The sequence below is a fragment of the Meriones unguiculatus genome, chromosome 12 (genome assembly GCF_030254825.1).
Source record: "Meriones unguiculatus strain TT.TT164.6M chromosome 12, Bangor_MerUng_6.1, whole genome shotgun sequence".
Taxonomy (NCBI): Eukaryota; Metazoa; Chordata; class Mammalia; order Rodentia; family Muridae; genus Meriones; species Meriones unguiculatus.
The window spans coordinates 37,215,058-37,238,044 of NC_083360.1; the positions used below are offsets into that span (position 1 = coordinate 37,215,058).

General features: G+C 39.6%; 1 protein-coding gene across 2 annotated transcripts in view; it reads left to right on the top strand.

The window, feature by feature from the left end:
• The window catches only part of Abca13 (ATP binding cassette subfamily A member 13), a 440,297-nt gene that overhangs the window by 19,879 nt on the left and 397,431 nt on the right, over positions 1-22,987 (top strand). For both annotated transcript variants that reach the window (XM_060365661.1, XM_060365662.1), the window contains exons 2-3: positions 5,077-5,170; positions 9,192-9,315. In XM_060365661.1, the coding sequence (XP_060221644.1) occupies positions 5,077-5,170; positions 9,192-9,315 (218 nt within the window). The remainder of the gene's footprint in view (positions 1-5,076; positions 5,171-9,191; positions 9,316-22,987) is intronic.

Consider the following 22,987-nt stretch of genomic DNA (forward strand, 5'->3'; position numbering starts at 1 on the left):
CACAGTGGCCAGTGACACAGCAGAATTCAGTGTCTCTGTGGCTACATTCCTGGGGTTAGTTTCAGATTCAGAACAATAGAAAGTTCTTCCTTCTTGCACTTTTCAAAAGGGCAGTTGACCAACTTGTAAATTAAAAAAATCCCCAAAGTTGTATTCTTTTAGGCTTAATTGGATTTCCTTTTGAATTTTAAAATATTTGAAGGATCTTCTCAAGGGGATGTAGAATTATAATAGTTGCAGTAATTTTCATTAGCAACTAGAAATTTGCCATTGGTTTAATATTGATAATATTCAATATTGATAATATTGATAATATTTATAGTCATGGCTGATAGAGTTAATTTGTCAAAACTCCTTAAATTTTGCTTTCTTTGCATCTAGGAAAGAGAGTAAAAATACTAATTTTTTTAATTGATAAGTTGTTGGCGTGAAAGATTTAAATAACAAAAAAGCAAGTAAGATGGGCATGCCTATAACCTCAGCCCCCAGGTAGAGTCAAGAAGCCAACAGTTCAGGGCTAGCCTCAAATACATAGTGAGTTTGAGGCAAGTCTGGGCTATATGTGATCCTATCTCAAACAAAAAACAAAACAAAAATGATAAATGAAATAGAGTTAAAATATAAGTACTTCTCCAAGGCCAAGACAGGGTTAAATTTTTAAATTAAAAACCAGGAAGTGATGATTTTCAAGGTAGTTAAAAGTGATTTAATAAAGAAACGGGCACCTGAAAGAACAGAGAATTAATGGACAAGGAATTAAGTGGTTAAAAACATTTTTCATCCTACTAAGTAAAAGAAATTGTTTTTGCATATCAACTGATAAAATTACGACAGAACTTAAAAGCTGGTGCTAGAGCTGTTGTTCAAGGTTGAAGTGCTTGTTCAGTATGCCAGAGGCCCTGGATGTAAACACAAACACTCCTAGAAAACCACAAAAATCAAGGAGTTAATCTGTGTGCTGTGGGCTCATGACAGGACTGAGTGATGATCATGCTTCATTCTCAATGAGGCAATTACAGTTTTATCTACCAAGACTCAAACCCAGAATAAAGTTCAAGAGGACGTTGGCTCAGGGATGAACGTACCACGTTTCTCACAAATTAGCAGAGAAGTATGAAAACCCATGGTAGCGTGGTCATCGAGCAGAAAGTCAGGCACATCTCCATAGGAAGCTGATTGGTTGTTTAACATTATTTGACATTAGAGTATTAACTAGTCTAAAAAAAAAAAAAAAAACCAAAAAAACCAACCAAACCAACAAAAATCATAAGATCCCTAAATGTTGATATGAAAAATTGTCTCTGGAAGCATTAGTTATATTTATGTAATACACTTATACATGTATGTTTAAGTGAATTAAAAAGCCTAAGGTCACTTACCCATTGGGACAATGATCGTGTTCCAGTTTACTTTTGAAATTTCATATCTATTTCTGTATTTACTTTGATAATATCAACTACTGACTTGTTTTATTTCTTCTTCATAACTTTATTTAAAAAAGCTAGCCACCCTGTGCCATTTTTCTTTTCCTTTTTCTTCTTTTTTGGGGGAGGGGTGGTCACAAGGGTGAGAGTAGACCTAGGAGGAATAGAAAGTGAGTGTGATCAGAGTTCATGATGTGAAAATCCCAAATAATCAATAAAAATATTATGAAAAATAAAAAGTTGCCTGTTCTTAGTTGCGTGTTAAATATGAGGTACATTTTATGTTGCATATTTATATCTATACATAAATAAAGAATTTTACCCCACTTCTCTACATGCAGTAAGTTGTTCTATTGATACATGCATTGGCCAGAATGATGCTATGAATTGCAGCCTCTTACATGTTCTTTTGGTTGCCATTTTTAATCGCAAGTATCAGCAAGCATTAGTATCCATTAGAACATACTATTAGTAACTGGTACACATTAACAGCTTCATGGTGACTTTTCCATACATATGCCTCTCCCACTTCAGTCATGTTCACAGTCCTGTAGGCTCCTGCCTGTGCTCTGGATCTTTCTCTCTTGATTAGCTGTAAGTGCTTCAGCCAGAGGCTTGCCTATACAGCTCTTTTTCTCTTTATCCGAGCTATTGAGTTACAGAAGGCTGCCAGAAGCTTTTTGTCCTTTGCCTCCCGGCTCAAGAAACACTTCCTTAAAATCTATTTCAAAGGGTGATTTCATTTCTGTAATTACACCGGGGATTCAGATGCTCATACACCTGTGTTTTTCTTGCTGGTTTCAGGGAGTGAACTCACCTAGTTACACTGAGATTTGCTCTCTGCATGTCACTGACCAGCATACAGTAGGAGGGAGATGGTAATGGCAGGTTGAAAAACAAAGAAGCCAAAGAGATCAGAAGTTCACTTCAGTTCAAGCATTAGAACTTAGAATCTGAAGCCGTAGGAAATGGTCTTCAGTATATGACTGAAGACTTCAACTTGCTGAGTTTTAGGCAGTTTTTGGTATGAATTTATCCACTGTCTTATCCATGTCATATATTTGAAAGATGAAATGGACTGAAATCAACAAAGATTATTATAATAACATTGGCTTAAAGGTTGTATTTCTTTCTCATGTCAATTCCTAATTCTATTGTCAGTTCATTCCCTTCAGTTTTGAAAATTCAAGGGTAAGGTTGTATATGGCTTAGGTAACAATTTGCCTACCAAGTAATGAGGTCCTGGGTTCAAGTCCTGGCTCTCAAAAGATAGTTCAGGTTTTCATATTCCTGAAATCGTCTGGGCAGTTTTTTAGAGTATCAAAAGAGTTGACTATAGTAATCTTAGGTTGAGGAGTTTATTCCAGTTTACCCAAAGCAATTCAAAGGACAAGTTATTTTAACATAAAAAGTATTGACGTTTAAAAGCATGAGTCTGTGGCTTGTGTGTATTCACTTGGGTGAGTACTGTGTAATGAGCAAGATGAGAGTGGGATTCTCTGATGGGGCCAGGGAAGGTAGCCCTACTACTTCCTGAAGGAATGTTGATGACATGAGAAAAATGAACAGTTGATTTGATTTGCTGGAGCACAGGGAACGAGGATGAAGTTTTTAGTTCTTTAACTTCTTTAATGACAGTTCTGAAATTTAAAAAAAAAATCTTGGAGATGAAAAGGAACAAAATCCAGGACAGGTAAGAAAGATGGTAAGAAAGAAGGATCTGTCGCTGTCCTTGTGGAGCTCCTGTCTTCTCCAGGTCTTACTGTCTCCCCCTTCTTTCATAAGATTCCCTGTACTCTGCCCAAAGTTTGGCTATGAGTCTCAACATCTGCCTCGATACCCTGCAGGTAGAGCCTTTCAGAGGCCCTCTGTGGTAGACCACTCGTGGAGATGGCCTGGAACCCCTGCACAGAGGTAGCCTATGACAGTTCAGTATCCAAGTGGCCTCCATAGTAATGGGGACAGGGACTGTCTCTGACATAAACTGATTCGCCTGCTCTTTGATCACCTCCCCCAAGGGGGGAGCAGCCTTACCAGGTCACAGAAGAAGACAATGCAGCTACTCCTGATGAGACCTGATAGACTAGGATCAGAGGGAAGGAGAGGAAGACCTCCCTTTCAGTGGACTGGGAGAGGGACATGGTTGGGGAAGAGGGAGGGTGGGGTTGGGAGGGGAGGAGAGAGGGAGGGACAGGGGGGATACAAAGTGAATAAACTGTAATTAATAAAAAAAAGCAAAAAAAAAGAAGCAACTATGGAAAATCAAGTATGAGTAAAATATAATGAGTAAGGTAATACATTAATTTCAAATAAAATTTCAAAAGAAAGTAAAAAAAAAGAAAATAAAAGAAGAGAAAAAAGAAAGATGATGTGGTGACATCGCATACTTAGATTTCAAGGACATGAGCTAGGGTTCCAGGATCCAGGCTCATGTGGGGCCTGGATCCTGGGGCTTCTTTCAGATTCTGCCCCAACAGAGCCTAGGTCCCGGAGAAAGAGTTTTGAGATCAGGCAGTACCGGGCCTTCAGTTGTTTGTGTTATGTGAAAGTGGCTCATTGGTCTGTGCCCTACCCTGAGAGACTCAGAGTACAATGCAGAGGTGGGCTGACTCTGCAACTTGCCATAGACATAGGGAACATCTGTTCATTGCCACCTACAAGGCACCATCTGATAGAAAACTGTTTCTAAGTGCAGAAATATGCCATACTATAAAATTGTCAAAAAGAAAATCAAGATTTTAAGAGTTTAAGTAGAATGCAATAAAACTGTATCAGGAATAGCAGACCTGTGAACTTTCTGGATAGACCAGTCTGAAGAAAGTATGTAACTCCCTTACCTGGACCTTGTAAGGAGGAGGGCACATAAGCAATGACAGTGCTATGAACCTGTCAAATCTGACCACCTATATTCAGATGGTGTTCCTGTCAAGAGAACAATAGGCAGAGAACACCCAATTGTCCTAGGGTCTTCAGCATATTTCAGTTCCTGATGTTCATGTGTCCTGCTAGAGTTGCTGTTCATCTGGTAACTGGCTCATCTACCTGGACCCAGTCTTGCCACTCACTTCTATAGCCTCTAATGACCTGTACCCTTGCACTCTTGTAGCTCAAATATGACCCTGCAGTCTACCTCTAAGGAGGAAGCTGCAATGATTGATCTCAGGCACAAACACCCCACCCTTACCTCATTCCTTATGCTAGTCCCCATGAAGACTTTTTACATCCCTATCAGATTCTGCCTCAAGCCTCTTTGAAATTCTTTGAACTCTGTTGGGACTTATAACTCTTCTGTAGCCATTCTGTAGTACATGTAGAGATGTATTTCCTGTATGATGTGTAATGTGTGATCAAATGTTAATTTTGGTAATGTAGATTGGAATAAAAGAACCTGTGCCTGCCTTGGCCAGCTACCACGGAGAGTGAAATTTCTTGGTATGTTGTTGCCAATGAAACCACTGTACCTTGTGAATTTGTTGTTGTCCAGTATGTCCTGACATCGTGTTTACCTCTGTTTCTGACATAGCATGCTCACAGCCTAGACACAGGCAACAGTGACTTTCTGTGGTAGTAGCCTGGTCTGCCTGCCCACCATCCTTCAAGTGGAAGGACTATTACAGTGCCTGGGAAACATTTTATCTTTTGTGTTTTTCAGGTCCTCTCTCTGGCTGAATTCTTCTGGCCATGCATCCTGTTCATGATTCTGACAGTGCTTAGATTTCAAGAACCTCCCAGACACAGAGAAAGTTGTAAGTTTGCTTTCGAAGACAATTTTTAGATTACAAATGTTCAAAGAAAAAACATCTACCTTTTTCTGTGTTCTTTACCAACACCGAATTCTCAGTGGGGTGGATGACTAGGGCTCTGTTATGACAACAGCAATATGCTTGAAGAATGTGTCAGGGAAAGGTAATTCGGGTTTCTTCACTGCTTAGGAAAGACATTAGATGTTTGCCTGATCTAGCACATAGATTTATCCCTTCACTGGAGCTGAATCAATCTGGCTTGTATGCATAAACCTTTATTCATTTAGAAAGAGCTAGAAGCAGAAGGGGCCTTTCATTTTAACATGACATGGTAGTGGCCATGAAGGCAACATTGGAGGTAGAGACTGTGACCACAGACATGTACTAAGGAGTTTAAAATAAGTTCCAGTTCTCCAGAAGCATGGGCATTCAAGTCACTTCATCTGTCTGATTTGATAGTCCAGTAGCCATTCCTCTTGGGAAATGGTGACCTGTTTTATTTTGACTCTGCTGCGTGAAATGTGTAGTTTGTTTGGCTTTGCCAGCTTCCCACGAGAAAGTGATTATTAGATGTTAGAATTTATATGAAATAGGTTGTCAGTAGTATTTAGGTTTTGCATATTGAGAAGGGAATTGGCCTAATGACTCATTTGTACTTTTGAGGATGATATTATGTGTTATAGAAAATGACAAAGCCAGGCTATTATCTGAAAACCTTTTTCAGGGTTTTAAAATTTTAATATTTTATTTATTCATTCAACAAATATGTATCTAGGGCCTTCTATCCCTCAAATAACATTCTAGAAGGCTGACCTATTAGAATACAATGAGAAAAGTGTCATAAGGGACTCCATATAAGAACAAGTGTACTCACATTTGGAGACTTGAACCCCTAACCCACCAAATACCCACTGGTGTGTCCTTCATTTTAGATGTGTTCCTGAGGAGGGTTACAGACCAATCCAGAGAAACGTGTCCTTTATTACTGGTGTATTGCTCCAGATTTAGCTATGATCTTGTGTCTTGTGTTTGCAAAGAACTTTACCTTCCCTTAAGCATCAAACACATTCATTTCTTTTGTGCACCCATTCACGCATTCTTGTTTGTTTATTCATTGAGTTATCAAATATTTAGTGAATGTCTTCTGTGTGAAAAACATTGTGCTAAATTCTGTGCATAGTGGGTTTTCAAGTTTGGGTGAAGGAGATCATTCTCTAGACCCAAAGAGACACCAGGGGGAGAGCTGTTCTCTGGATTTGATGAGCCACAGCACATAGATCAGTAGCTTCCCAATCACCTGTCATTGTCATGGTCTCCATGCCCTATCTTTGTGCATATAAAAGTCAGGCAGGGTTGGGTCATATGTCATCAGCACTTTATTGATTAAAGTTGGTTCATTATAGGAGTATTTTTCCTGAAATATCTTTCCTATTTCTCCCTTCTTTCCTTTCTCTCTCCTTCTCCCTCTCTCTCTCATTTTTTCTTTCTTTCCTCCCTTATCCTCTCTCCTTTTCCTTTTTCCTCCTCTTGTTCTTCCTTCTTCTGAGACTAGGTCTGTATGTATGAGACTGCATGAATGTAGCCCTGGTTGCCCTAAAACCAATTATGTAGACCAGGCTGGCCTCAAACTCCAGAGATTTGCTGCTTCTGCCTCCCCAGTTCAGGTTTCTGAAAGGTTTTTGATATTATTTGAAGTAGTAAAGCATTTTTATACTATATAATATTTAGAAATTTCATATAAATGTTTAAGAGTTCAAGTTGACTTTTATCTGAAAGCTTTTTCTCAAACTTGAAAACATTCATTTTATTCTTCCCACTCATGGTTGATTTGCATAGGGCTATGCCAGAGGCTTGGCTATATAACAGAAGAGTGGCTGCTGCATGGTAAGGGGAGCTCATTAAACACAGTGAGAGTTATGTCATTCGGCAGTGTGAGTGTACACACTGGGGAGAGTGAAAAGTATAAAAGGGTTTTATATTTCAATTCCTCAGATACCTTTTAAGTTACTAACAAGGTAAATGATACAATGTTATAGAGTCTATACCTGTAGATAATATAATAGAGTAAATAATATAATGTTACAGAGTCTAAATCTGTAGATATTCCTGTTTTGTCTTTGCATGGCTTGGGTCCTGGAACCGTGAGCAAGGGCAGCAAAAGATGAAGAAATACACACAGATGCAGAAAAGTTGAGGTTGGGCTGTCTGGGCTCTCTTATGGAGAAGCCATATCACCCTCAAATTGCAGCATGTTTGTTACATACAGTTGAATCGGGACATAAATTATTGCATATAGATGAACACATGGTATTATTACACACAGTCAAATGAGGAGACAGTGTTATTACACAGATAAATATGGAGATGTGGTTATTATGTACACATGAACAAAGAAGCAGGCTCAGCTAATCTCAGTAGGAACAGGGTCATAGGGACATAGTCTCCAGGGGGAAAGCTACGGTGGACCCTTTCAACATACACATATGGATCAGAGGAAGGCTTTGCTATTCATCTGAGCCTCAGGTGGGGAAGCTGTTGCCACTTCCATGGAGCTGAGTCATGGAAGTCCTTGCCATGGCTGTGCCCATGTCAAGCAATACACATTTGCTTAGGACCTTACTTACTCCATACACTCCCCTTTTTCTTATTTCTTAGGTGTTTAGGATGAATCTTCATGCTTAGTGCAGGGGCAGTTCAATGAGGTGCTTGACACCAGATCATGAGGGTGCTAAGAGGGATCCTACCAGTTGCTATGCCTAACAAAAGCAAAAGGATGTCTTAGCTTGCAAGCTAAAGGGGTTGAGGGCTTCAGCTAGGCGAGGGGAACTTTTGCAGTATTAGCTGGAGAAAGAATCTGATCATAAGCCTTTTTGCTTTTCTATGATGTGCCAATGTAACTGGATCACATGCATGCTGTCATTATTGTGGTCCCAACACCCAGGAGATGGGTCTCAATCATTTCCCAATGCATTCACAATACATGTGATAAATTAAATCTTGTCTAAATTGTAAGACTGTAACCTGCCCTGATTAGTTGAATAGATGGATCCCGTGAACTCCAGGTAGTTAGAGAAATACCCTCCAAAACGGTGGAACTCATCAGTATAAATGGTTGTGGGGGGATATAACCAAGCCATGCGATGAAAACACATGGGCCCAGTGGGCTTCTCTCTTGACCAGTTTTACCTTCACCCAGCTTTTGATAGTGGCTCAAGTAGCCAGTACTCCACCACAAGGGATCCTTCACCTACTTATTTTTTTCTTTTCTTTTTCTTTTTTTTCTGGACCATTAACTCATGTACTCACTCATCAATTTTTCTATTATTTATTTTTTTAAAGTTGACAAATTCATTTTCTCCTTCCCTGAAAACCAAGGGCACACTTCCACAACAAAGCCCAAGAACCAACGAAGCTGCAACATCTTCACCTTATTCCATATCCAAATCACCAACATAAAACTACCTGTTTTTCAGTTTCACCTGTTCCAAAAGTCTCCTTGTAAATACTAACGTATAACTGCCTTTCTCTCTGTTCTACACATTAACATAACCGTCTAGCTATCGATTCTACCTATTAGCATGTAATTGCCTATCTCTAGATTCTTCTTACATAACCGCCTATCTCAAAATGCCATTCCTCTATTTATTCCATTACCCACAGTTCTTTCTTTACTTTATTAGTATGCTTATCATGAGAGCATTCCCCTTTTCTAATCAATGAAGGCCCTTATAGACCGTGTCTACTGTTCAGGATTCTGGGCACCCCCTTTTATATACTGCATGGCTCCACAAACTGACCTAACCAGAACAGCAAGGGAATAAAGAAAGAACAAACACAAGGACACATGGATATAGAAAAGCTGGGTTCTGGTGTTCTGGGGTCTTGGCTGAAGAAGCCACTGTCCCAACACAGAAGCTGAGCATGTTATCACATACAGTTGTGAGGGAGGCAGCGTCATTGCACATAGCACCTTACTTTGGTTAATAGGTGTCAGAACTAACTTCTTCCTTGTGTTTATGTCCAGGTTACTTGCAAGCCCGGGACCTACCGAGCCGGGGTGTTCTCCCTTTTGTTCAAGCACTTCTTTGTAACACTGGCTCAAGTTGTAGAAACATCAGCTTTGAGAGTTCCATGGATCACCATTTCCGGTATGAGAAATACAAACGTCCTTTTCAGAATTCCTAGGATGGTTTTATATGCTGCCTCTCACCCCGAAGCCCCCATATTCTATCATGCCATGTGCTTTTAATTCATGCTTAGTAATCTATATATGTCAGGGACAGTATAAAGTCAGATTTCAGAGTTTAACCTGTTTAAAAACAGGTTAAGTTTTATTGCTCATATTCACATAGCAATCACTCCTACTGATGTCCACTGTGTTTCAAGACACAGCATATTAAATGTTGATGAGAAAAAAAAAATCTATCTGCACTTAATTAGTTCCTGTAGTTAAACTCTGACTTCAGAATTACTTGCTTAGCCAGTTTCTCAGTTGGGTGTAGTTAGAAATGAGTGGTTTATGGCTACCTGCTGGGGTTCTTACTTTGCTATCAGTTGACCAAGCTCTTGTGCCAAGTTGTGACCAGGTAAAAGAGTAGCCCGTCATCACTCTCCCCTTTGCACTAACTCTGTCAAGATGCTCGATGGCTTCACTGCCTTCTCAGATTCTCACAACACTGAGCTATCTTGAGATAGCTCATGGCCTTATTTGGTATTGCTAATCAAGAGACAAAGCAGGACTTGGTTCAAGTGACAAAACTCAAAACTAAGAGGTTTAACTTGGAGAATCCAAAATGATCTAGGAACTTTTCTCAGGTGGAATAGTTGATAATCATGTCTTGCATTTATCAGGTTGCAGGCTGTGTAGTTGAATTCAACAATTAAGAAAAATGAAGATTTTTAAACACAGTGAATGTTAAAACTGAAGATATTTATCTTTCCACCTTAGATTTTTTAAATTTTATGTGTATGTTTTGCCTGAATGCACGTATATGCACTTTCTGTGTACCTGGTGCCAACAGAGGACAGAAGAGGGTGTTGGATCCCTTGGAACTGAACTTAGGGATGGTTGAAAGCCACCATGTAGGTTCTGGGAAACAAATCCAAGTCTTCCGTAAGAGTAACAAGTGCTCTTAACTGCTGAGCCAGCTCTCCACCCCATCTTTTCACTTTAAATGGAATGCTTTCAGATAATTTTAGACATAACAGCTACAGTATTTATAAGTGGTGCTGTTTATGTAACAAAATATCCTAAACTGGATAATAGGTTTGCAGAAACACAAAAAGAGTACACACTGATTCCTCACAGTTCTGGCTACTACGAGATCTAAAAATGAAGTTCCAGTGTTTGGTAAGGATGTGTTGCTTACATAAAATGCTTACAAATAACACCTAATGGTGGAAAATCTAAGGGCTGTCTCTGGAGCCTAATTTACCAAAGCACTAGACCTGGTTACCACATCTCCTCCCTCATGACCAATTTTTCTCTCCTTCTAATATCATCTTAGTGGCTGGGTAACTACCTGAAGTTATAGGGCAAAGATGCCATTACTGAGTCCTTTGTAGGTGCTTGCTTTTCTGAGATGGGTGTATAAAATTACAGGAGACTCTCTTGAAGTTGTATAAATATTAGTCCCCTGCCTCACAGTGACTGCTAAGACTACAGCTGTATTCCATGATGCCTAGGCATGAAATATTTTTGTTATATTTTGGTTTATTCTTTAATTAGCTTACAAAGTTAACAGCTTTTCTTATGGCATTTTCATGCATGATTACTTTTGATTGAACTTCCTCCACCTCCTAGTCTAGCTTGTCTCTCCATCCCCATTTGCACTCTCCCACAACCTACAATTCCCCTTTTCACTTCAACTTTATGAGGGTTTTATTATCTTCCCACCCCTCTCCCTTAAGGCCTCTTCCCTACCTCTGTGAGACCCTTTCTAATTTCTTGGCATCTTTCTACACCCTCCCCAATATAAATATACAAATATTAAAAAATGCAAACATGTGATGGAGAAGATGTGATGCTTTTCTTTCAGAGCTTGAGTTAGCACATTTATTATGTTTTCCAGATCAATGTATTTTCCTACAAATTTCATGATTTAATTTTTCTTTATGTATAAATAAAATTCTACCCTGTATATGACTCACATTTTCATTATCCATTCATCTGCTTATAGACATCTAGGCTTATTCCATTTTCTTGATAGATTGAGCAGAGCAACAATAAACATAGATACAGTGATGTTTTGGGTTTATGTATAGGAGGTGTTTTTTGTTGTTGTTTTGTTTTTTGAGAATCTTCTACACTGATTTTCAGAATGGCCATACCAACTTACACTCCTACTAATAGTGAGTGAGAATTCTTTTTTTCCCCTCACACATGTCAGCATTTGCTGTTTTTTTCTTTTAATGCTAATTATTCTGATTTCGTGACAGAATCTCAAAGTAGTTTTGATTAGCATTTTTTTTAATGGTTAAGGGTGTTGGAAACTTTGAAAAGAAATATCTACTAGCTTCTTTTTTCTTAAGAACTCCCTGTTTACAAGCCTGGATGGGACTGACATAGGCCCGCTGCATATGTCTTACAGTGGTGTAGCTGGATCCTGTTAGACTCCTAGCAGTGGGAGCAGGAGCTGTCTCTGACTCTATTGTCTGCCTTCCGGACCCTTTCCCCTACATTGTTGCCTTCTCTAGCCTTAACAGAAAAGAAGGTGCTTAGCTCACTGCAATATGACGTCATGCCTGGCTGATTTTTCTGAAGAGAAATGGAGAAGGGGTGGATGGATAGACAGGAGGCTGGGGAAGGGGTGGACTGCGAGGAGAGAAGGGGAGGAAAACCTGTGGTCGAGAAGTAAAGTAAGTAAGAGTAAGTAAACAAGTAAATAACTAACTAGTCAAAGACCAGCTTGGACATCAACCAGGCAAACAGGCAGGATGTAGATCTGTCTTTTTTATGGACTAGTTGGAGAAGTATTGGTGTTGATCTGGTAGACTATTTTTTTTTTAATGCCAAGAAATAACCAGCTTTTTTTTGTCTTTGTTTGTTTGTTTGTTTGTTTTTATCTGTGTGCTCCTCTATTTTAACCCTCAGATTCTAGTTTGCAGCAACTTGGGGATTATAAAGTCAGCCGTATAAGTGTTCATCTTATACTCTCAAAACCATAGTCAGTTGTAAAATTTTTCAGCATTACTAGGATTTTAAGAACTGAGACTAAAATGCCTCTTGGTTCTGAGGATGTGTGGGAAATGTAAGATGAAAACAGAAAGAATAGAAAAAAGGGTGAGAAAAGAGCAAATTGTGAGAAAGAAACAAGCTCTGAGAAAGAACCTCGCTTTCAGATCTCCCTTGTTTTCATGTTTCTTCAAGTGTGAATTCTGCAGGCGTTCAAAGTAAAAAGAAAAAAAAAGCCAAACAATAGCAACAAAACCCATAACAACTTCCTTCTGACTGTCTTAGTTTACAAATACCTGAAAACATGTTTTCATTTCAAAGCTAGTTAGATATCACCATGGTTAACTTGCTTCATGAATGGCCAGGATCTTCCTAATCACCTGGAGGAAGCTTACCTTGGGCAGAACCTCCAAGTATATTCTGAGTGGAGTACAATTGAAAATTAGCTTCCTCATTCCTGGCTTTGTAGGGAGCTTCCCCTCTGCTCCAATAAGAGGATTTCAGAGCAAAGCCAAGGTTATTACCATCAGCAGATTAAGGGGACATTCCCACAGAGTGTTTCATGAGAGAATCACCCCTAGTTCATGACAAAGTGAATAAAAGCAAATTTTCAATGCTCTCGGATACTCGAATGCTGTGTGCGTCTGATCCTTCCTCCTGCCAATCACCTTAAGAGGTTAAGAGGCAGGTTGATGTCAGCCCAGCCAGCATACTCTTTGCTCTGTCCTGCATAGCTTTCCTTGTCCTTCACCGAGTTTAGACTTTCACTCTCAGTTTCTGCTTAGAAAACTTCTTCTACTAAGAAGAAAAGTTTTGGGCTAGAGAGATGGCTCAGTGGCTGAAAGCAGAGGACCTTGCAGAGGAGCAGAGTTCATTTCCCAGCAATCACATCAGTTCAGAGAGACAACTTCATAACTTCAGCTCCATGGGACCCGGTTCCCTCTTCTGGCCTCTGCAGGCACCTGCCCTCATATACAGCCCCCACCTCTGCATGCATGCCATGACCACTGTTATGCTTGTTTTTCCCAATCTAAAGTACTTCTGATGTCTTCGCGATCATTTTCCCCTCTCCTGCTTTCTCTGTTGCTCTCTGTCTGTCTTGTTCCCCACCTTTACTGCCTCAACTTTTCACTCTTCTCCTTCAAATTTTGTTCTGTCTGGCTTTTAAGATGCTCTGACTGACCCAGGACCCAGATTTTTTTTTTTTTTTTTTTTTTTTTCTGAGTAGCTGTATTCTCCTGCTTTACCCAAAGCAGCCTTCATAGGCTGGACTGGAATTGTAACATGAAATAAACCCTGTCCTGCCCAACTTGCTTATGGCCATGGCATTCTATCACAGCAATAGAAACTAAGACGGCAATTGGTAACATATTGCTGTTACAGATGTGAAAATATTTTGGGGAGAACTGTGAAGGGACTTTGGGATGGGGAAGCTGTGTGTGTTCAGAGTTTAATGAGCTACTGTGGGAACTGAGAAGATAATGTTTAGAACAGTGCCGACAGTGGAGGCTTGGAGTGGGAAGTTTCAGAGGGAAGCAAAGATCCTACCAGGGCCATTTGTATGTTTTGTCTTGGGAATCTGTGGTGTCCTGTTGGCTAGAGCTGAAGACTTGGAAGAAACAAGAACTACTAAAAATGAAACATTTGTTTGCTAGGACATTTGAAATCTTCTGGGAAGTGTTTCCTCAGAGTTAGCATTCAGAAGCTATGTTCCAGAGGTGCCCAAGACCCCATCTCTTACACTTGGTAGTTTAAGAGTCACCCAGGTGGTACTTGCTTTGAAGACATGAAGGGGTCATGGAGAGCTGCTGGGGCTTGACACCATGAGAGGTCAGGAGGGGCCATTGGTGAAGGTAAAGCCTCAGTAATAGTGAAAAAATCCCAGGATTGAAGGAGTCGTGGAGAGAACTTGAGGCTTGACACAACGTGGCAGGGTCAGAGTTCCCAAGACAGTACAGAAGAGGCTATGGGTGGAGTTGCAGCCCAACTGCAGTGGAGACCTTACCAGAAGCATGGTACAACTACCAAGGACAGTATCAGGTGTAGAATGGAAGTAGCCCGAGCCTAGGAGACAAGCTCTGTGTGCTATGAATGGCTTTCAAGCCCTTTGATGGAACCCAGAAGATTCTGAATGAATCCCAGTCGTCTATCATTGATCTTCACACTGCTGGAGTTTGGTTTTGCTTTGACCTGATTGTGACTTTGTCCAGGCTCTTCCCTCTTAGAACAAGAAAGTGTGTAGCTTATTCTGGTTTTACTGGAGCCCACCGTTGAAATCCTCTGACATTTTGGAGAGTCTTTGAAGTTTTAGGAAGAGTTTGGATATTTTAGAGAGCTTTGGGTGTGATGAGGAGGCTTTGAACTTTGAGGGAGACTGGATGTTTTAAAGAGGCAAAACTTTCAAGTTTTTGAATTTTAAAAGGGTGTAGGTCTTTTAAAGGTTGTAATGTTTTATTCTGTGATTTTAATGGTATCAATCGGTCTTGGGGCCAAATGAGAAAGGAAGGGTTCTAGTAGTATAGCTATGTGTTTATGTGTCAACAAGGGGACAAATGCTTTGCCTTGTTTATGGCAACTTGACACAAGCTGGAGTTAACTGAGAAGAAACCATAATTGAAAAAAAAATGCTTCCATTAAGATTGTACTGTAGGCAAGTCTGTAGTGCATTGATGTGGGAGGCCCAGCCCACTGTTGGTGGTGCCACTCCTGGGCTAGTGATTCTGGAAGCTGTAAGAATGCAGGCTGAACAAGCCACAAGGAACAAGCTGTTAAGCAGTGCTCTTCAGCTTTCACTTCAGTTCCTGCCTCTAGTTTCCTACCCCGCTTGAGCTCCTGACCTGACTCTCTTTCTCAGAGATGGACTGTTATATGAAAGTATAATGAAATAAACCCTTTCCTTCCAAACTTACTTATGGTCATGTTGTTTCAGCCCAACAATAAGAAGCCTGACTAAGACATGTATCTTCTGTTATATTTTTTTTTCCAAAATTGTAATCTTAATTTTATCATATCCACATAAAATTCCTTTGGTGCTCTTATTTTAAAAATCCACTGATATTCCATAGATCCAGGAAGAAAGGCTGATTCCTCCAAGGTTTCAGAGGTTATCAACACTTCTTTATTTTCCTTGGTAAAAGGTGACACCAACTAGTATCTTTGAAGCAGAACTATTCTTGCATGTTTATTTTCTAGTTGGAGTCTTAAGAGAGATAGATAGATAGATAGATAGATAGATAGATAGATAGAGAGAGACAGAGACAGAGATTGCACTTCCACCGAGAGCCTATGGGTGGATTCTTTGTAAAGTTGTGTGTATGCCTTCATTACCATGCTGCCCTGGAGTTCAGAATATTGAATGAAGAAGAATTATACTTGAGACTTAAGATCCAATTCAAAGTGCCTCATTGATTTTAGGCTTTTTTCAGATCTCCCAGCTTTACAGTCTCTCTTGTTTGAAATGTCAAGGTCTGTGCTCTTCTGGGCCATGACTATATTTCAAAAATATACACATTTTCTGAATTCATACAGTTATGACTAGAAAATGCTTCTTTGAAGATTAATTGCTCCTTATGTGTCACTCATATCCTCTTTAGATGATATGTAGCAAAGGTACTGTACCCTGAACTTCAGATTCAATGATGAAATGAGTCAAGACTTTTGGGACTGTTGAACACTTGTTATTTACATAAGAGAAAGCCTTAACTTTTGAGGTTCAGGTGCTGAGCATGCAAGGTGTGGACTTAACTGTGCTGTTCTATAATTCAGATATTAAAGGCTTAACTACCTTATGACTGAACCAGTCAGTGGTAAGGACCTTTAAAGAATTAACGTTCAGAGATATCCCAAGGAAGGATATTTGACCTAATGGTCCTCTTGCAAGAAAAGGGAGAGACACCAGAGTGCTTCCTCTGCTCTGTTAGCATGCATTGAAGAATGGCCATCTGCACACCAGGAAGACCCCTCTTTCTACCTCTGAGCCCAGCCAATCCAGCATCTGCTCTCAGGCCTCTGGCTTCTGGATCAGTGGAAAATTCATTTGTGTTATCTGGTACATAGTGCTTTATTATTTCAGCCCAACCAATGTACTAACTGTTTTCAGACATAGTTCCCTTTGATTTTTTTTTTTTTTTAGTGCTTTTTCACATTGGACTTAAAGTCCTTATCTGAAAACTTTATTGTTTGGGAAAGCATTTTTCTTAACTGCTCTCTTCCTTTGTGCAGAACAAACTTCCTTATTTGTCTGACTCTGAAAAGTTTGGACGAGGCTATGATACCATGCAGTTCTGCTTTGGGTTTCTCTTGTTTCACTGTCCTTTCTGACCTTTAAGTCAATACCCATAATGGCAGTAGGTCAGGAGTTAGTGTACATTCTCAGCTTTGTTCCTTTTAAAAGTAATTTTTATTTTTATGGCTTATGTGTGTCACACTAATTTTCAAAATTTGCTGGTTTATTTCTACAAAGTGCATGTTAAGATTAGTATTATGTTTTTTTTTTTAAAGGTAAAATGGTGAATTGAGATTTAGTTCACAACAGCATACAAATGACTCATTTGAAATATACAACTTAGATCTTGAGGAAGCGCTATTCCTAGTTGTCTGAGAAAGCACCAGATTGATTTCCAGAGTGGTTGTACAAGTTTACATTTCCACCAGCCGTGGAGAAGGGTTCCCCTTTCTCCACAACCTCTCCAGCATGTGTTGTCACTTGAGTTTTTGATCTTGGCCATTCTGATGGGTGTAAGGTGAAATCTCAGGGTCATTTTGATTTGCATTTCCCTGATGGCTAATGAGGTTGGGCATTTTTTTAAGTGTTTTTCTGCCATTTAATATTCCTCTATCAAGAATTCTCTGTTTAGCTCTGTTCCCCATTTTTTAATTGGATTACTTGGTTTGTTGCTTAGGCCACAGAAGATAACATGCAGCCACTCCTGATGAGATCTGATAGACTAAGATCAGAAGGAAGGAGAGGGGGACCTCCCCTATCAGTGGACTTAGGGAAGGGCATGCATGAAGAAGGGGGAAGGAAAGTGGGATTAGTAGGGGAGGAGGGAGGGTTTATGGGGGGATACAAAGTGAATAAAGTGTAATTAATAAAAGTTAAAAAAAGAAACTAAAAAAATTGCTTCTGAAATCAAACTTTATAAATATTTAAAAACTTTGAGGTGGCAGAATCCTGTATAATTTCTGAAATGTGTACCGTTCTTTGCAAGGGTTTCATTCTTCTTATAGAAATAAATTAACTCATACATTTTTCTTAAAAAAAAAAGAAATATAAAACTTAATAGTTTTGACATTTTCACAGTTTTAAATTACAGTTAACATTAATTATAATAAATGATTAATTTTTTCACCACCTCAAAAAGAAAAATCTGTGTCCATAGCATTCACTTTTCTCTACTGTCAGTGCTGGATTTCAGCAGCCAGCCTTCCTTTCCTATAGATTTCAGTACTGTGGACAGTTCCTTCTTTACAGATTCTGTGAAGCTTATAGTTGTGTTTGTTAATGCCTGTGTTTGTGTATGAGTATGAGTTTGTATGTATGTATGTGTGTTTATGTGTATGTATATGTTTGTAATGTATATGTGTACCTGTGTGTGCATGTGTGTGTATGTATGTATGTATGTATGTCTATATGTGTGTGTTCATGCATCTTTGTGTCTGTGCCTGCATGTGGTTTTATACCTGTGTGTGTATGTATGGCTTTTTTTTTTAAACTTAGTAATGCCTTAGAGGTTCCTTTATGTGGCATCTAATAATATTTGGTATTTTAAATTAGTGATTGACTCATATTTTCATTCATTGATGGATATTTAAATCACTTCTGTGTTTTAGCTATTATGAAATATGCTGCTATATTTTTAAAAATTTGTTAATTTATTAATTAAATCACTTTGCAGCCTGATCCCAGCCCCCTCCCCTTTTTCCTCCCAGTCTCACTTCACACCTCCTTCTCCCATTCTCCCTCTTTCTCAGGGAATGGGAGGCCCCCAAGGTATTATGCTGCAGTATTTATGTTCAAGTTTTTGTACAGGTATGTTTGTTCCACAGACTTTCCTTAGGTTGTATGGCAATTCTGTTCAGCATTCTGATGAATTGTCAATTGTCATATGTTCTCCCAAAGTGACTACATTATGGAAAACCTACAGAAACCTATTTCCATTTGCTTTTGCTTGTCTTACAAATCACAAACTTTGGAGGTCACATGAGTGTGTGATCCATGACTAGCCTCCCATATCCTTCTAGCAGCGGCTCATCTTCTGGTGGGTTATGGTGACAATGGCTGACAAGGTTATTTTTCATAGATTGGAGGCCACTTTTGCTGAGGACATTGGACTGCTGAGCCTGCAAATGTCTCTTCTCAGAGTTATCGCTCCACGTTATTTTCCTGTGTGCAGGTTCTGAGGGTTCAGGATTTTTTTTGTCCTTATCAGTACTTAAAATTTCTCTTCCTCCTTTTCTCCTTTCCTTCTTCCTTTTTGCTTACTTCTTTCCCTTCCTTTTCCTTCTGTCCTTGTACTGGGACGAGACTCAAGGTCTCATTTCATCTATACTAGGTATTGAAGTTGGACTTCTCCTTTTTAATAAACTTTGAACCTCACCTTTCTGTTCCCTGGTACCTCTATGATTTTTTAAAAAGGAAGTTACACAATTGCCCCTCCTTAAAATTAAAGACCCTATATGAAAAGGTGGGAGAATTGGGGAGGGCCTTTGTTGAGGCCCAACAACATTCTATACTGCCCAAATGATTGTAAGATCACAAGAACATACTCCTGCCCTTTCTTAAAGGGTTAATCCAATTGTGCCTGTCAATCATGTGGCCAAAAGACTACCTCAGGAAGCTGATACCTAAGCACACATTAAGGAAGTGGGAGGAATACTTGTCACTTAAATGAAATGTCAAAGGCCAGTTTTGGTGCACAGGGTTAAACTGAGGTGAGATATAGAGTCTGAATGGGAGGGGCTAAAAGCTGATTGTTCCTGGCATCTGGCTGGGGGGGGGAAGGGCAGAAGCTGGGAGCTTCTGTAGAAAAACTCTGAAATTTCTTTAACTCTTTAGGAGCCAGAGCTGATGGCTCTGGTGTCTAGGAATGAGCACTGTTTGTAACTATCTAAAAGCTAAGCTTTGAACTCTTTTAACTCTTTAGAAGCCAGTGCTAATGGCACTGGGCTTACCTGCCACTGTTAGTCGCTAGCAGTGGAGACTGGAGCTGATACCATCTGGCTTACACTGCCACTGATGGTGGTCAGATTATACAAAAAAAAAAGAAGGAAAAGAATCACACACACACTTGGTGGATGAAGCGAAGTCAGGCTACAACAATTTCATACATACATATACAATCACACACACATGTATATTCATACATACATACATACAGACAGACACACAAACATATGGACATTCAAACAAATATAAATTAACACATTGGGTGGATGGAGAAAATCCCACAGGTTCCAACCACCTTATATATATGCACATGTACACCACAGACAGACAGTCACATGGTGGATGGTGGAAACTCCAAGGACCAAGCTCCTAAGAGTAGGACCCAACCAATGATGTTTATCTTTGTCTTAGGCTCATACACTCTCTACAGCAAAGCTCTGTATGTCACAAGGAAAATTCCCTCATGGCCATAAAAGAAATTAGCACAGAAACATATAAAGTCATTACACAGAGGGAAATAGAACAGCATTATTGATTACACGTTTTTCCATTAAGACTCATATTTGACTAAACATTTTTTCAACAGTCCTTCATTCCACAAGTTCATTATAAGTTCAGAGTAGCAGTTTTTCATGCCATAGTTTAATAAGGTTTAAGGTTACCATGTTTAACAATTGTTTACATGTCTTTCCATTAAGGCTTGCACCTAATTAAACACTCCTTTTTTTTTTTTTTAATTTAAAGACAAGGTTTTCTGTGTAGGTTTGGCATCTTGGACTTGCTTTGTAGATCAGGCTGGCCTCAAACTCACAGTGACCCACCTGCTTCTGCCTTTCTGAGTGCTGGAATTATAAACATTCTTTTTCTATCTTTTAGCTCCACAAATTCTCATAGGTTCAAAGTAATATTTCTCTCTGCCTTTCATTCCACAAGCTCATTATTCTTACAACTGTTGCACATTGTTCAGAGCAGCATTTTCTTTAAATGTCATAGGTTACCAAAGTTTTTAATCAAGAAACTGGTCATCTATCTTATGTCTTATTTTTAAGGTCTTATATAGCTAAAATTCATTAATCGTTCAGGTACACAACAGTATTTGAGATATTATTCCTGGATCTAACCTAGAATGAATGTTTTCCTATATTATAAATTTGTCTCAAGCCCGTTCTTCATCCTAGTGCAATTTAAGGGCTTGTGGCAATGAAATGTGCATTTACAGGCTGCAGTAGCCCCGCCCAAAATGCAGCTGCTTACAGATCTCCACTATATATCAGCCAAAATCTGAAGCATGCTGGTGCTGCAGGCAGTCTCCAGTCCTCTAAAGACAGCTACACACACACACACACACACACACACACACACACAGCGCTGCTCACAGACTTATTTCTATGTATAGAACATGACTTTCCTCTCCTCTTCCTTATCTCTTTCTCAGGCATCTGTTTAGATGCTCAGCTCATCTGACCTGTTGATTTCCACCCCCCAACCCCAGGAAAAGGTCCTTTGGCTGCTTCTTCTTGCATACTTTTTAATTTTTTTTTCTCCTTGATGCTGTGAAGCACCCTGAGCCCTCATTTATGGTCTGCAATGTAAAGGCATATAGTTGTCCTAGAAACATTTCAGTAAGAACATGTTCTGTTTTAAATTATCATGCTGTTTCTGCAGCTTACTCCTGAAAACATCACGGGGCTACCTCAGCTTCACCGTTACTGTGGCCCTTCAGCATTATTCTCGAAGAAATGGGGGCTGGCTCATCCTTACACCATACCTGTTAAGTGGACACTGTGGTCTCACTTGAAAACTGTTTTGTTTTTCCAACTGTGATGACACTTTCAAAAAGGTTTTGACTACAAAGGATTCTCAGAGGTTTCAGGTTCCTAATTTGCAAACCCAGCCATTAGCCTGACCCATGTGTGCTTCCCACATTGTCCACTGCAGGCAGCTTTAGATCTCCTGTGATGAAAAGTAAAGCAGTCTCTTTGTACCCATCTGGTTCCTGGCCTTTGAGGGCAATACTTGGCGATAATTGAGGGCTGAGAAAGAAGTCGAGTCATTTCTTCCAAGTGAATTTTCTCTGCCACATCTTCTTCTCAAGCTGGTATCCATACAAAACACAGCCCTCACCTCAAAGAGCAACCATGCCACAAGCATACAGATTCAGATGACCCAGAATACTATATTATATTGTGAAAGATGTTACATGGATTTTGAACATTGTCACAAGCCAAAAGGAAGCCACAGGTCAAGGCACTTCCCATAAACACTGGCGGGGACTTCAGGTAGCTGGGTTACAGCGAGGTGGGGAAATAAATGGCTCATTGCTTCAGTCTCTATCTGATGACAGTTAGTTTTGGATTGATGGAAACAAACAATTTGCTAAGTTAACACATTTCAAAGGTTTTACCTGATAGGTTAGATTCAGGGGTGGGTAATGAACATTCAGAGAACTAAAGGTTACTTAGGCTTATTTGGCCATGGATCTGCAACACTGTAATTCTCCACAGTCACAGGTTTCAGTCTGTCAGTTTAGTAAAAGTTAACACAATCTGTGTGTGAACTTTGGTTTACTTGGGCAGGATCAGGTCTTGCATAGTTGAGTGTCAGTGAAAAACTGGATTTAGGAAGGAGAAAGCTGCCCTCCCCATAGCTGCAGTGCTGGGCTTTCCCCAGCATATCAAGAATCTCCTCCTCCACCTCTCTTTCCTCTCCTCTTCCTTGTTCACACTTGCACACACTGTAACATTGAACTAAGGATTTTCTATGTACTTTCTTTCTGCCTTGAAAGTATCTCATGTTGATAATAGAAACACAAGAATGAGGTGAGTCATCTTAGAATAATACTTAGACCTTAAAACCAGCTCCTTGTTAAAGGGGAACCTTGTGTCTACTTTCTTACAACAGTACCCTCAACTTGGAAATCCCCGGGTCTCCAGGAGGGTGCTGGGCATTTGATGGTGCTGGAGAGCAGTTCACAGATGTCTGTAGATGCCACTTTTGGCTTTTAATACAAGGTCTCTATAGAGAAGCCATAACTGACTTTCTCTTCTCTTCTCTTCTCTCTCTCTCTCTCTCTCTCTCTCTCTCTCTCTCTCACACACACACACACACACACACACATCTTTCAAGATGAAATTGTAGAGGCCCTTAAGAGCACCTCTTGTTGAGAATGGCACTATGTCCTGGGTAGCCTGGGTTGCTGGCAGTCTCTGCTTGTGTTTAGAAACAGTTTCTTCTCTGAATGCTCTCTGAGCTTATTTTATTTATCAGTAATGCTGGGTTTCACTGTAGGCTCTGAGTGGTGAACGAACATGTTTATGGAGGAGACTGTTTTTCTCTTTGTCATGAAAGCTTTGTTATTTATTTCCAAAGTTCTCTAATTTATAAGGTAACACAGGATTAAGAACCCCTAAGAGGTTCTATAATTTGTAATCAGGAAAAGTTCTTTTCAACTTTTTTCCTTTTTTAAATTGGTGCTTAG